Source organism: Globicephala melas, chromosome 2, assembly GCF_963455315.2.
Source record: "Globicephala melas chromosome 2, mGloMel1.2, whole genome shotgun sequence".
Taxonomy (NCBI): Eukaryota; Metazoa; Chordata; class Mammalia; order Artiodactyla; family Delphinidae; genus Globicephala; species Globicephala melas.
Window position 1 is genome coordinate 92367382 of NC_083315.2, and position 13253 is coordinate 92380634.

Consider the following 13253-nt stretch of genomic DNA (forward strand, 5'->3'; position numbering starts at 1 on the left):
GCTTTTCTCGCGGTCTCGGGTCGAACCCATAAGACAGTTTGGGCTTCTACTGCAAGCAGCGTCCGCACCGCCGGGTCTCCTTCCCGCTTGCGCTGCGGTCTGGGGACACGATGGAGGGGAGAGGTGGCATCAGAAGCCCCAGAAAGCAGGGGCTTGGGAAGGACGTCGGCTTGCCCCGCCCCCCTTCCCTCCACTACGTTTATTGGGCGTTAACTAAGTGCTAGGCGGAGGAGGACACTAGTAGCTTCCAGGATGGTGGTGGTGGGGAGGCTCACAAATAACAACAGTACAGCGTGGTGGGTGCCGCCCTAGGGGAAGCCTAGGTGCTCCCAAACCCGAGTGGGAAGGGGCAATCAGGGAAGGCTTCCTGGAGGAGGTGGCCTTTGAGCGCTGAAGGGTGAAGAGGAGTTCTCCAGGGAAAAATCGGTGGAGATAGACCAGTGCATTCCAGGAGAGGTGAATGTGTTTATGGCTGAGCAAGATGTGGTCTCCACATGAACTTAGTGAAGCAGGGTCATCAACAGCTAAAAGAGAGAGAGAGAAAAAAAGTGATATTCTGAAGACGGTTATCAAGGTAGTCATCATGAAACAGATCAGAACTTGGTTGGACTTCTTTACACTTATTTTCCGGTTTGGTACTGTTTTTAATGTTTTAATTACTCTCCGTGGTGAGACAATCTTTCTGAGCCCGCTGGGGCAGTGGCGAGGTGGAGGCCTTCAGAGCCACTGAGGGCTGGGAGTGGGAGGATGCTTTCAGACTGACCATCAGTAAAGAGGGAGTGTGTTGGGGGCTGGAGAGAATAGCAGCAGCAAGTTTGGACCAAAAGGCAGCTGTCTTTCTCTGGACGGTTCTCCAGGCCAGCCCCAGCACCCACTGGAACCTCTGTGTGGAGACTGAGTTTCTTGACCCCCAAGGTGGAGGCTGCCGGGAGTCTCTGGGTCAAGTCATGCCCTCTGTCAGCTCTCAGGCTGTTCTCCTGTGACTTCCCACCCCTATTTCACCACACTGGCCCTTGCATCCCAACCCCTGCCACTCTGCCCCAACAGTCTCTCCTGCGAGGCCTAGTGGCCTCTACTCTCACTGACAACAGCATTTATCGAACCGTTATCGAGGAAAGGAACACTTTAACAGGCTCCTGACAGATCTTATAGTAAAGATGGGGAACTTGGGCTCAGAAGAGTTAACCAGCTCAGCCCTAGGTAGTTAAGTGGTGGAGCTGGGATATGAACCCTGCACTGAGCCCACTTGCCTTGTGGCTTTTAGGTCCTCCCTCCGGTCCAGGGCACAGTCTGGAAGCCCTAGACGTGCCTGTGCTCCACTGGCTAAGCCCCTATTCAGGGCCAAGAAACTCTGGCACTGAGGCTGGCCTGGGGAAACTTATACAGAAGGCAGGCTGCCCCTCTGCCCCCCACCCCACCGCCTTAGTGCTGCTGTTCCCTCCAAGCCTCTGACACTCTCCTCCCCAAGGCAGTTCAGCTGCCCCTTTGGTCAGGGAAGTCACACACAAAAAATCTGAGCTGGAGGTCCATGGCTTCCCCATTCCTGGACACCACTACCCAGGACACCCAAGAAAAGTCAGCTCCTTCGCTCCCTCAACTCCAGAAAAAGTCGATGGACCCTGCACCCCTCTCACCTTTGCATCCCTCCACCTGAGGCAGTCACAGCAAGTGGCTGCCTCACAGCAGGGAACCCTGGGAGATAACTGGACTAGGCTGTCCTCTGCTCAGAATCTCTGCTCTCTAGGCTCCCAGGGAGCCCACTGCTTCCAAAAATCAGGCAGCTGGGGACTTCCCTCGTGGTGCAGTGGTTAAGAATCTGCCTGCCAATGCAGGGGACATGGGTTCAACCCCTTGTCCGGGAAGATCCCACATGCTGCGGAGCAGCTAAGCCCGTGCGCCACAACTACTGAGCCTGCGCTCTAGGGCCCATGAGCCACAACCATTGAAGCCCTCACGCCTAGAGCCCGTGCTCTGCGACAAGAGAAGGCACCGCAATGAGAAGCCCATGCACAGCAATGAAGACCCAACGCAGCCAAAAATAAATAAATAAATAAGTAAAATAAATAAATAAACAAAAATCAGGTGGCTGGAGTGATAGAGAGCTTAAGAAAACCTCATGAGATGCAGTTGCTGGGTGAGCCCCAGGGACCCACCTCTCCCAACACCAAAGGCAGGCTTGGACTGGCCTTGTACCATTGTGATTGTCACCTCCACCTTCCCATCTTTAAAGGAGAGTTGATCCAGGATCTTGCTTCCTAGCTAACACATGGTCAGAAAGGTTTGAGACACAGCCTCATGCAGTGTTGGTGGTGAGCCTTACAGATCTCCCCAGCTTGGGCCGTGAGGGAAGGGTATCAGTATTTCCTCCATAGGCACACTCACAGCCCCTGGGCTCCCCCTTCACACTCGTGACAGGCTGAAAACAGGTTAACAAAGGAATTGTGGCTTAGCCAACTGAAAGCTGGAAGGACCAGACTCTCCCCAGTGTTAGGCAGTGTATCTGGGGCCCACCTAGTTCTGTTAAAGCTTGGTGATATATCTTCCAAAGTAGGAAGTAAACCAGGCCAGTTGGAGGTTGCCTTGGCTCTAGACAACTACTGTCTCAGAGAGGCTTCTGGGGAACCAGGTGGCTGAAGACGACAACAGCCACTTTCACTTCGGAGGTGCAGGGCTAAGGGTAGGGGAAGGAGAGAAACCAAGTGAAAGAGAGACTCTCTTGGACTTTTAAAGCATGACTTTGAGAGTTGCCACTCAGGATGCAGTCCTTGGACTAAATCTGATTCCCTTGTTAAAACAGGGCGTAAAGTTTATTTACAAGTATCTGTACAGTTTGAGTGACAGGTCAGGACTTCACAGAAACAGAAAACAAAAGCATTCTTTTTGAAGGGAAGTTGCAGGCAGTAGACTTTCCCTGCACCTGTCAGAAGCAAGACAAACAGACCTATACATCATGAGCTAGGCATATGGACATTGGCCTTTTTGCTTCTCGGAAGGAAGTGAAAAATGTAGAAAGCCGCCTTAGGTGCCGCACCCTTCAATACTGAAACCACATGGTGGGGTCGGGGTGGAGCAGTGGGCTGCTGCTGTGATTCCCCAGCACAAGAAGCCTGAACCACCTAGAAGCCCAGCTGGTGGGATAAAGCCAATGCCTGGACCAGATCTCAGTTCAGAGGTCCTGCCTCAGCTGAGACTGCAGACAAGCCCTCGGTCCTGACTCCAATCACCAAGTAGGCTACTCAGGTGACAAGTTAACATTCTGTCTTCTTTGGTTGGCTTTGCTCCCTGCTGTGTTTTGGTGTCTCAGAACGCAAGTTTCATTAGCTGCATGTGGGGAGGTAGGGGCAAAATGGCTACAGTGTGATGTAGTTTTAATAAAAATTTTATTACACAGCCATAATGTAACCGACACTTCTCCAAATCCAAATGATACTAAATACAGATCTACATGGTGGATCAGAATGACTCCAGCAAATTATATGGATTCTATAATTTCATGTCTTTAAAACCAGAAAAAAAAAAAAAAGTCCAAGTTTGTCACTATAGAAGAGGTCCCAGCAGCTTCCAGGACTCTGCTGGAGTCCAGGCAATGTTTAACAGTCTGTGATTCCACATTTACACAATAGTCTATAAAGAGTTTCGGTCAATGGACTATTCAAGTATATATGATTTTAATGAGTCCATTACCATTCCTTTGCCCAACCAAACTGTGTCACAGCCACCACATAGCTGTGTTACAGTCATATTTATCAATTTTACAGACACAATTCTTTTTAAAAACCATCGATTGCTGCTTTTTTCTTTTTTTTAAATAAAAAAAGTATAAACTAAGTTAAAGCAACACTGAGGCTCTACTAAACCCGGAAGAGTTACCAAGTTCATTTTTATGTTTAAAAACAACTTAACTCCATGATTTCCCATCATCCCACTTTCTTATAGAAAGTAGGGTGAAGAAATACAAAGCAGGGCTTTGAGATGCCTCTCCCTCTTGTGGGAATCAGAAGCTCTCAGCTGTTCCTTTATCTTAGTTCTTGTTTTATATAGTCAGCTGTACTTTGTTCTGAAAAGATCTGTTAAATGCCACTTTTATTTACACTTGGAGCTTTACACCTGAGAATGATTATCAAGCAGTCAGCTTATCTCTTTGCAAACATTTCATAAAGACATACATACTTCTTTGCTGGCTTCACCCTAGCTGCACAACAATATATATGCTTACCATATATATATGTATACACACACACAAAACTGCACATGCTTGTAACATTTGCAACCTAAATCTTTGTGTTCGTTCTCTCCACATTCATGTTGAATACTTTCTCTTAAAAAACAGAACAAAATATTATTCTTGCTGAAATGGCAAAACAGAATCACTAAGAAGAGACAAGTACATGGGGTGGAGAACAGACACACTCTACACTCAGCCAGGAAGCTGTGGGCTATACACATGGGCTGAGCAAGACACCTGCACTGCCCTCCCTGGTACCTGGCTGTGGGCTTCCCTCCCACCTGCCAGGACACAGCCGACAGGGCAGGGGCCAAACTGGGGAGATTTCTCCAAGGTGGGGGAGGTGATGGGGAAGAGGAGGTGGGGGAGGGGAAGTTACACAGCTACAGCAGTCAGGCCTGTTTAGTAAGAAGAATCACATTTAATGAGTTTCTTTCTTGCAGTTTCAGATGCTCAAGTACAGCTGAAAAAAATCTGAAACAGCTATAGACCCATGACAGACTGATACAAAGAGTACTGCATTTTTAAAAAATGATAAAAAATCCACACACTTACAGACACATACACACATACACACTCTCTCTCAAATAGACCCCCCTCCCTCCCCACAAATGTACACTTTTTGGAAACTAAACTGGTTTTGAAAATCCTTCTTCCACAGAGATGGGAAGAAGAGAAAGATGAGGAGAGAAGAAGGAGGACTGCAGGTGCCCAGTCCCCACTCCCTCCAGAGGGTCAGGTGCCAAATGTTCAATGGTTGGGTCCAAGGCAGTCCATAGAGGAGGCTGCCCAGTGCTGCTGCTATCACCGCCAGGGGCTCCAGCAAGAATCCCAGCTCCATGGTAACACTGAATGCGTGCAGAGTGGCCAATGAATTGTGCTGGTTTTTTTTTTTTAAAAAAAAAAAAGGCAAACACAAATCTAAAGACATGGATAAAGCCCAAGAGAGCCCAGGTTCACACTGGGTGGGGCCTGGGGGGTTGGTGGGAGATGTTGCAGACAAGGGAAGTCTATACAGCAAATGGTTTATATTACAGATGACTGGCAGTTTAGAGTCTCTTCCCAGTTCTACTGCTGCTCCAGCCCAGTGAGGGCAAATCAAAGGAAAAGAGGAAAGGTGGGGCACCGTGATGGGGCATGCAGGGTCAGAAGCAGCAGGCTGGGTGCGCTCAAATAAGCCCTCGTCGTTTTTTGTAGTCTTCCAAGTTCAGAGATCTCCTTGGAGCTCCATCCTTGGCTGGCGGAGCCTTGGAGGTGATGGCCAAAGCCTTTGACTCTATGGGAAAGAAGAGGCAAATCGGCATCTGAGGTCCTTTGGTCTTGTGCTTCACTCCTTCAGGTAGCCTTCCTTACTGTCCCTGTTCCCTCTCAAAACAGACCTGCAGCCTGTCTTACTCTGGTCTCCATAAATACTGGTAAGCAGACACCCCCATTTCTTCCCTAAAATCAGGCCTCCTTGCTGGCTCAGAGCCATGGAGCCACGTGGTCCTTGCTCATCACCAATCTGCACCTTCACCTACCTGAGCTGGGAACTTGTAAATCAATCTTCACGTCGAAATCATGTACTTTGAACAAGTCTTCTGAGAGGTCACTGGCTGACTTAGAATTCAAATCTTTATCCTTTCCCTGACCCTGCAATGTGAAGAGAAAAAGTAATTACAAAGTATAAATGCAAGTGGACTTCAAGAAGCAGTGACCACTAACAGTAAAGGCTCCTGCTCGAGTTCATTAGATCTTCCTACTAAGGCCCTTTTCTGATTCCTTCTCTCAGAGGGAGGACAGGAGAGGCCATAAAGAAGTTTCTTTTCTGAGCCTAAAAGAGGAGAGGGAAGGGAAGGCTCATGTCTGTGGTGTGAGGGAGAAAAGGTGGGTTTAAGACAACAAGCCATCTCTGACCCAAGGTTTTAGGAATTCCTGGAACAGTTTGGGCTCCTCAGGAAAAGGCAGAAAATGGCTTCTAAACGGGCAGTTTCTCTTGGTTTAATATTTTAGTTTTCAAAGAACTTTCACTTTTACAACTGCCTCATCCTTACACGTCAACTACCCCTTCTAATTGTCCTATGAGTTAAATAAGCAGGGTATATAATATTACCCCCACTTTACATATGAGAAAATGTGGATTAGAGGGCTAGAGGTCAGTTGCCTAAAGCCGTAGTCAAGGACTTCATTAAGTAGTGGTGTTGGGTTTAGAATTTAGGTCATCTGACCAGAATTCAGTAGTTGTTTATTACATTTGTAAATAATGAGGACGGAGAAAGGACTGCAAGTGGGACGCCATGTTCCTCCAGGTGGGGACAATCAAACCCGACCCAGGAAGTGCCTCTGGTGTCCGGACCAGCGGCTGAGCTCCAGTAATATACTTGCCTTGCTCATTTCCTTTGGAGCATCTGGTAACACTCCAGAACCGTATTTTGCGTTCAGTTGGGCCAATATGGCAGCTTGAACAGCCGGGTCTCTGGACTGAGAGACAATGCAAGTTATTTTAGAGATTGTTCAACACTCACACAGTCCTACCACCAGCTTCTGTCCCACCTACCACCACTAACATCACAGGCACCACAGTGGGCCCATCAGCAGATCAGTGGGGTTTTCCTCCACACTGCAAAAAGGGGCAATTCAAAGCTTTGAAGCCCAGCCCAGACGGGCCCTAGCTAGGCGCTTCAGCCTACACATTCCTCACCTCTGCTGCACTGGTAAACCTGCCCTGGCATAGGCGGTTAGTCCATAGGTTTCTACAAATCCATGCCAGGTTTTCACTACCTGTATGTCCTAGAGTAAGATAAAAAAAGGAAGTATCCAGACCCAAGAGTTTGAGGCAAGCAAATCCCACTAAGACAATATTATTTTTAACTTCTTTATTAATCTCCTAATGGAATTCATTTTATGTCCCAGAATCTAGGTCCTGACTAAAAACGTCCTCTCTAGGCACTCACATTAGAAACGATGGTAGGTTTACACTGTCGCCTGGTAAAAGGATCCATCTGTTGGTTTTTCATGTTGTGACTTTCAGCCTGAAACAGAGAGCATGTATTACAGAACTGTATCTCCTGCCCCCCGCCTCTCATTCATCGTAAGCTTACATATAAATAACAGTCTGCAAGGTCCTAAAAAAAGTCAAAGGCTGTCTATCGTCCTTTTCCCTTTAAGAACACCAGAGCAGATTATGGGGGCAACAACCAAAAGAAAAAGACTGGAAACTGATAAAAATGAATACGCATGGAGTAGAATCTAAAGATGGGGAGGGATAAGACAGGGTAGAAGACTGCTGCTTTTTATTATAAATTAATAACTTATGTGCTTGTATGTGTGCCTACAGAGAAACTATGTGTGTGTTAAGTGTACACGTTACTTCAATAATTGAAAGATAAACTCAAGCAAGATACAGAAAAGATTACATATTGTTTTATTACATATTGTTTTATTAATTAAAATTATTTTCAGTGATCCAGATAAAGTTGTCTTACTCACCACAAGGGCCTTCTCAGACTCCACAATGTTCCACTCCCGGTTCCGCTGGTTGATGTAACTGTGGGGTGAGTAAGAGGCATGAGTCAGTGGGCTGTGAAAGGAGGGAGGGGACCACTGAGTCCTCACCCCAGAGATACGTGGAGCCACTGGGGCACAGTGCGTACAAGGCCACAGGCTCGCCTGATAATTGTGGACCAAGGATCTGTAACACACCTGATCGCAGATATGTTCTTGGTCCGCTGGCGGTCCAGGGCCTCTGCTCGTTCCTCCAGCTCGTTCAGCTGGTCTTGGATTTGTTTGGCCTTGTCCTGATCCCCCAGGTCCTCAGCCATGGCCTGCACATAGAGAGACATGTGAGATTCTGGCTATGACTGGCTCTATATTAAGTGTCCCATTACTTCCAGCACAGGCAAGATACCTCACATGATGAACAAATGACAGGAGGTGTGAAAGAGTACTGAAAACAAACACCGTAGAACCCAGGCCCCACATGGCTAACTCAGCCTAACAAGGCTCACCCCACCCTGATGTGAAGAACGGAAAACCACCCACCGCAGCTGGGCTTGGCAATATCATTCGTCTGTTCAGACCCAGTGCTGATAGTACCCTGGGGTCTATCTTATTACACACGAAACTAAAGTGACTAGAAAGTGAGGAAAATGGAACAAGCAAGATCAGTTTCAATTTATAGAAAGGAAAACAGCCAAAGGATGCTGCCCAGGTGCCAGGAAAGCACTGTTGCTTACCTTTGAGCCCAGCATTTTCTCCCAATCCTGCCACTACTAACTTGAAAGACGGTGAACAAGTTTGATTTCCACATCTCCTTACAGGACAGGGAGAGAGGTTCAAGCACAAGTCCTCACCTTTTCCTTTAGGAGCTGCGTTTTCTTCATAGCATAGTTGGGTGGAGCTTTCCTGAATCTTTCTTTCTCTTTTACAATCTGTACCAGAGAGGAGATACCAGCAGTGAGGTATTTCTAAATTAGTTCTGTAGGCAAGATAGGTGAGCCCATTTTGGAGGTAAGCAGCTAGTTAAACGGGGGCTGCTCTTCCTATAGCAATGCCATGCCCCACAGAGAGAGCGAGTTCATTCCAAGGGATGCTATGCTGCTTCCGGGGTCACGGAGATTCTTCTGGGATAGTGGGAAGAAACATGCACCAATAAACAGCAGCAGCCCAAGGACCTTGTACTGTCGGGCTAGCCACTGTCCAAGCGAACAAAGATCAAGGAATTTTACCAAAATGTTTTGGAAAAAGAAAACTCTTAAAGGACCAAGCCTAGAAGAAGAATACAGATTCCTGAACCCTGAATACACTTCCTTAGTCTATGACTTCCAGTGAGAATGTATGGAGAAAATCTTGATGAACTATAAATAATAAGGTAGCGATATTAGTATTCCCTCTTTCTCACGCAACAGTAGCAGAGCCAAAAATGTCAAGATACAGGAAAGAAAAGAAAGGCATGATCTTCTCTAACACTGGTTCTTGATGAGCCTCCGGACTCTGGGGTACCAGGTTTCTTACCTCTTCAATGTCCTGGTCATTGAATTTATAATTAAGAGCTTCTTTAATAGATAATTCCTTCTTATTGATTTCATCTAGAGTGGGCAACTGCATGCCAGCAGAGAACATCTGGACCAAAACATGATAAAAGGTTATTTATGATAAAGGGTTTTGGAAAGAGGCTCTCTCAGTGTTTTCATCAACAACTGCTAGGGAGGTGCTGTCTGTCCACTTACCGCTTCTTTCCACTTCATGAATTCGCTTTCAGTAAACTCCTGGTTTGAGACAAACTCTAGGCGGAACACTCGCTGGTCACTGCCGTGCCTACACAAAAAAGAGCAGCTTCAGGAATGGGTATGTTGACTGCAGCGCCAGAAGAGCAACCCCACCAGACTGTACACCACCTGTCTCTGTGGGTTTCCATCATAGCTACCCTTTAGAATCATCTAGGAATATTTACAAAACTTCTAGTGCCAAAGCACCACTCTAGATCAACTGAATCAGAATCTCTGGGAGTAGGAACCAGGCACTGAAATTGTACACACAAAAAGCCCCTCCCAGGTTGTTCTAACGGGCAGCAGGGACTAAAAATCAAAGTGAGCCCCGGAAACAAGTGGATTTGGCCAGTGCTTCAAAAGTCCATTTACAATAAAATCCATCACAATCAACTGGCATCAAGAATACGAAATATTACATAGATATCTGAATGACAAGGAAGCTCTATCCCTAGAAAGAACACTGCCGTTCTACTGACTCCTGTGCTGGCCACGTGAGTCAGTGTCATCCTCCCAGAGATAGTCACTTTCAGCACGTCATGGCTGCTGCCCACACCAACTGGCTCTTTTCAAACAGTCCAGGAGAAATGACGGGAATGGGAGAAGGGAACAGAGAGACCAGAGAGGCCAAGTAAGGCCATGGCAGAGCCTTGTCTATGACCCACTATTTGCAGTCACCTGGCAAGCTATTTCTATTGCTTCCCATATAGGGCCTTTAGAATTTTCAGGCTCCAAGAGGATAGGGATTTGTGTGTGTATTTTGTTCTCGCTTCTATCCTGATGCATAGAACTGTGACATGTAGCCAGCATTCAGTCAATATCATGCTATTGAAGCAGAAACCAAGTCCAAAAAGGTAACCTGGCTTGTGAAAGATCAAGTTAGTTAGTGATGGAGCCAGGACCAGAAGCAAGCCTCCTGACCATGCTCACCGAGGAATGCCTGCAGGATTCTGGGAGGAGGGGGTCTCGCAATCTGACATTTTCCTTCTATGTGTCCCACTGCTCCATATCCCTGACTTCCCCTATGAGAGAGATATATCCTACTTTCCCTATAGGCAAAGGCAGAATACAAGTTTCCCTCCAAGTCCCCTGCGGGGATAACACAAACAGTATTACTGTAACAAGAAACATCACACTGGGAGTGAATAACAGCCGCAACAGGCAGTGCCTGTTTGCACGGGAGCAGAAGCTGCCACGGAAGCACCTCTCCTACCGTAGCTGTAGCCCTTTGTTTGTTCTGGTGCCACCAAGCTGGTAAACTTTGGCGGTTTCCACTACACCCGTGATTTCAGCAACCTAAGTGAGGACAGAGACACCAATCACAACAGACTCTTTCAGAGCTCTCCACCCCACCCTCTGGCTCCATCTGCATGAGTGCAGATGAGTGACCCCGCACTGAGAGAAGCCCACAGCTGCCAGGTGTTCTGGGCATCTTTCTCGGGCTTAGAACTCAGACGGCCAGGCACCTGTGCCCAGAGTTAAGCAAGCGCCAGGTGAGGAGGCAGTTAGCCTGGTGGGGTGTTGGAAGCTTCCCCTCCAACTTAATTCTACCTTACTAAGGGGTGCACCTGGATTTCAGAGGTCAGTTTTATCAATCAAGTGTGAAGACCGTGAGGTCTGTTTCTGTTGCCAAGGTTTCTGAGACATGACATGGCCCCTGGTCCTCACAGAAGGAGGCAAAACACGTTAAAACCAAACAACCCAGAACAAAACAAACAAACAAAAAATCAAACAGCTATGTTCTAGTCATCTAGACCACAGAAGCAGAGCTGGAACTCACAAGATAATCTCTATTAGGTTGGAGGGTTTTTTTAAAAAAATTAATTAATTTATTTTTGGCTGCATCAGGTCTTTGTTGCTGCGTGTGGTCTTTTCCTAGTTGCAGCAAGTGGGGTCTACTCTTCGTTGAGGTGCGAGGGCTTCTCATGGCGATGGCTTCTCTTTGTGTGGAGCACAGGCTTCAGTAGTTGTGGTGGTGCACAGGCTTAGTTGCTCCACAGCATGTGGGATCTTCCCGGACTAGGGCTCAAACCCGTGTCCCCTCCATTGGCAGGCAGATTCTTTTTTTAAAAAAAAAAAAATTAATTTTTGGCTGCATTGGGTCTTCGTTGCTGCGCATGGGCTCTTCTCTAGTTGCAGAGAGCAGGGGCTACTCTTCATTGTGGTGCGCAGGCTTCTCACTGTGGTGGCTTCTCTTGTAGTGGAGCACAGGCTCTAGGTGCACGGGCTCAGTAGTTGTGGCTCACAGGCTCAGTAGTTGTGGCTTGCAGGCTCTAGAGTGCAAGCTCAGTAGTTGTGGCGCACGGGCTTAGTTGCTCCATGGCATACGGAATCTTCCCGGACCAGGGCTCGAACCCGCGTCCCCCATGCTGGCAGGCGGATTCTTAACCACTGTGCCACCAGAGAAGTCCCTGTTCGTCATTTTTCACACCTCAATATAACTCCTTGTTCCAGAAGTCACTTAGTATGTAACATGGAAATTTTTCATTTATTTATTTTTCAAATGAACAAATCTTCCAGATTACATAACTCTTGAAAAATACTTCGTTAAGTGTCTGCCTTCTCACATCTACATGAAAGGAGGATAGAGAAAATTGTTCTAAATCTAAACCCTTGGGCTCCAAGTACTCCTCCTGGCAGCAGGTCACAATAGATCTCTGGTTGGCTCAGACTGTCACTGCTCTAAGGGCATCTCAATTGGAGTCTATTTTCCCATCAAATGGGAAAAGTGACAGATTTGTTCAGTAGTTCCTACTCCTAGCTAAGAATCATTATATTTAAAACATAAAACATGGACAATTGTCCAAGGAAAGAAATACTAACCCGGTAAACTGGTTTGCTGTTGTGGTTTCCAATGCCAATCCGTACAAAACATCCTGTGACAGTTTTAGCAAAGAAGGGCATGTGACACCAACGTTCCAGCTTATGCCGTGATAATCGAACCCGATTCAGTTCCTCTGGTAAGGAGACCGGTTGTGATTTTGGAGGGATCTCTTCTTTCCTGTGAGGAACAAAGGACACTGGGAAAAATGTGCATCATAAAAACAGATCAAGGTAAATAAATAATACCAACTTCTTAAAACTTAACTGAAGTATGTGTGATTTCATACAGTAGGAGAAATAAATGAAGCAACAGGAAAGTGGGACTAGAATCCTATTCCTAACCAGTAGTGTGAACTGTCTCAAATGAGGCTGCCATCCCAGATAACCTATCAGACTAGGAAAACTAATGGAAGCTCCTGGCCAATCTGAGGGTGACATGAAGGCAGCTCCTACCCGCCTGGCCATGATAAAATGTGCAGGGGTACAGGCTAAGAGCCAACAGCAGAAGTATATGTTTAGGCTGGTGTGCTGGGGAACCCAGCTCGGCAATTCAGGGTACGGAACCAAACCAAAGTTCGTCACCCGAACAGGGGAAATTTGGAAACTACACTAAACCTTTCCCCAAAGAACCACCTATCCTGACTACTAGACCAAAATGTACACAGCTTACTCCTCTTCTTCATCAGATGACGATGTTCGGGATGAGCGGTCTGACTTTTCACTGGACTTGTCATCTTCCTCCTCCTCCTCATCGTCAGAGTACACCTCACTGGTTTTTAATGGCTGTTTCTTGGCGAGGAGCTCAGCTTAAAAAAAGAGGAAATGTTTACCTAGATTCTCTCAATAAGAAGCTGAAACATCTTTCATCCCTGAAAAAGAACTGGAACATGGAAAAGGACTCAATAGACAGCTCCATCCTCTCTGGCCTGGTTTGTGATTACTTGTGTTAACAGGTACGT

At 46.9% G+C, this 13253-nt stretch overlaps 1 protein-coding gene across 1 annotated transcript in view; it reads right to left on the minus strand.

Moving 5' to 3' along the window:
* Positions 1-3361: 3361 nt before the first annotated feature.
* RTF1 (RTF1 homolog, Paf1/RNA polymerase II complex component) overlaps positions 3362-13253 on the minus strand; it is a 50255-nt gene continuing 40363 nt past the window's right edge. The window contains exons 7-18 of the mRNA XM_030843083.2: positions 12965-13100; positions 12295-12472; positions 10685-10767; positions 9433-9520; positions 9218-9325; positions 8557-8634; positions 7907-8028; positions 7694-7751; positions 7159-7236; positions 6590-6685; positions 5746-5857; positions 3362-5501 (exon numbers count right to left, since the gene is read on the minus strand). Of these exons, the coding sequence (XP_030698943.1) occupies positions 5395-5501; positions 5746-5857; positions 6590-6685; positions 7159-7236; positions 7694-7751; positions 7907-8028; positions 8557-8634; positions 9218-9325; positions 9433-9520; positions 10685-10767; positions 12295-12472; positions 12965-13100 (1244 nt within the window). The 3' untranslated portion in view covers positions 3362-5394. The remainder of the gene's footprint in view (positions 5502-5745; positions 5858-6589; positions 6686-7158; positions 7237-7693; positions 7752-7906; positions 8029-8556; positions 8635-9217; positions 9326-9432; positions 9521-10684; positions 10768-12294; positions 12473-12964; positions 13101-13253) is intronic.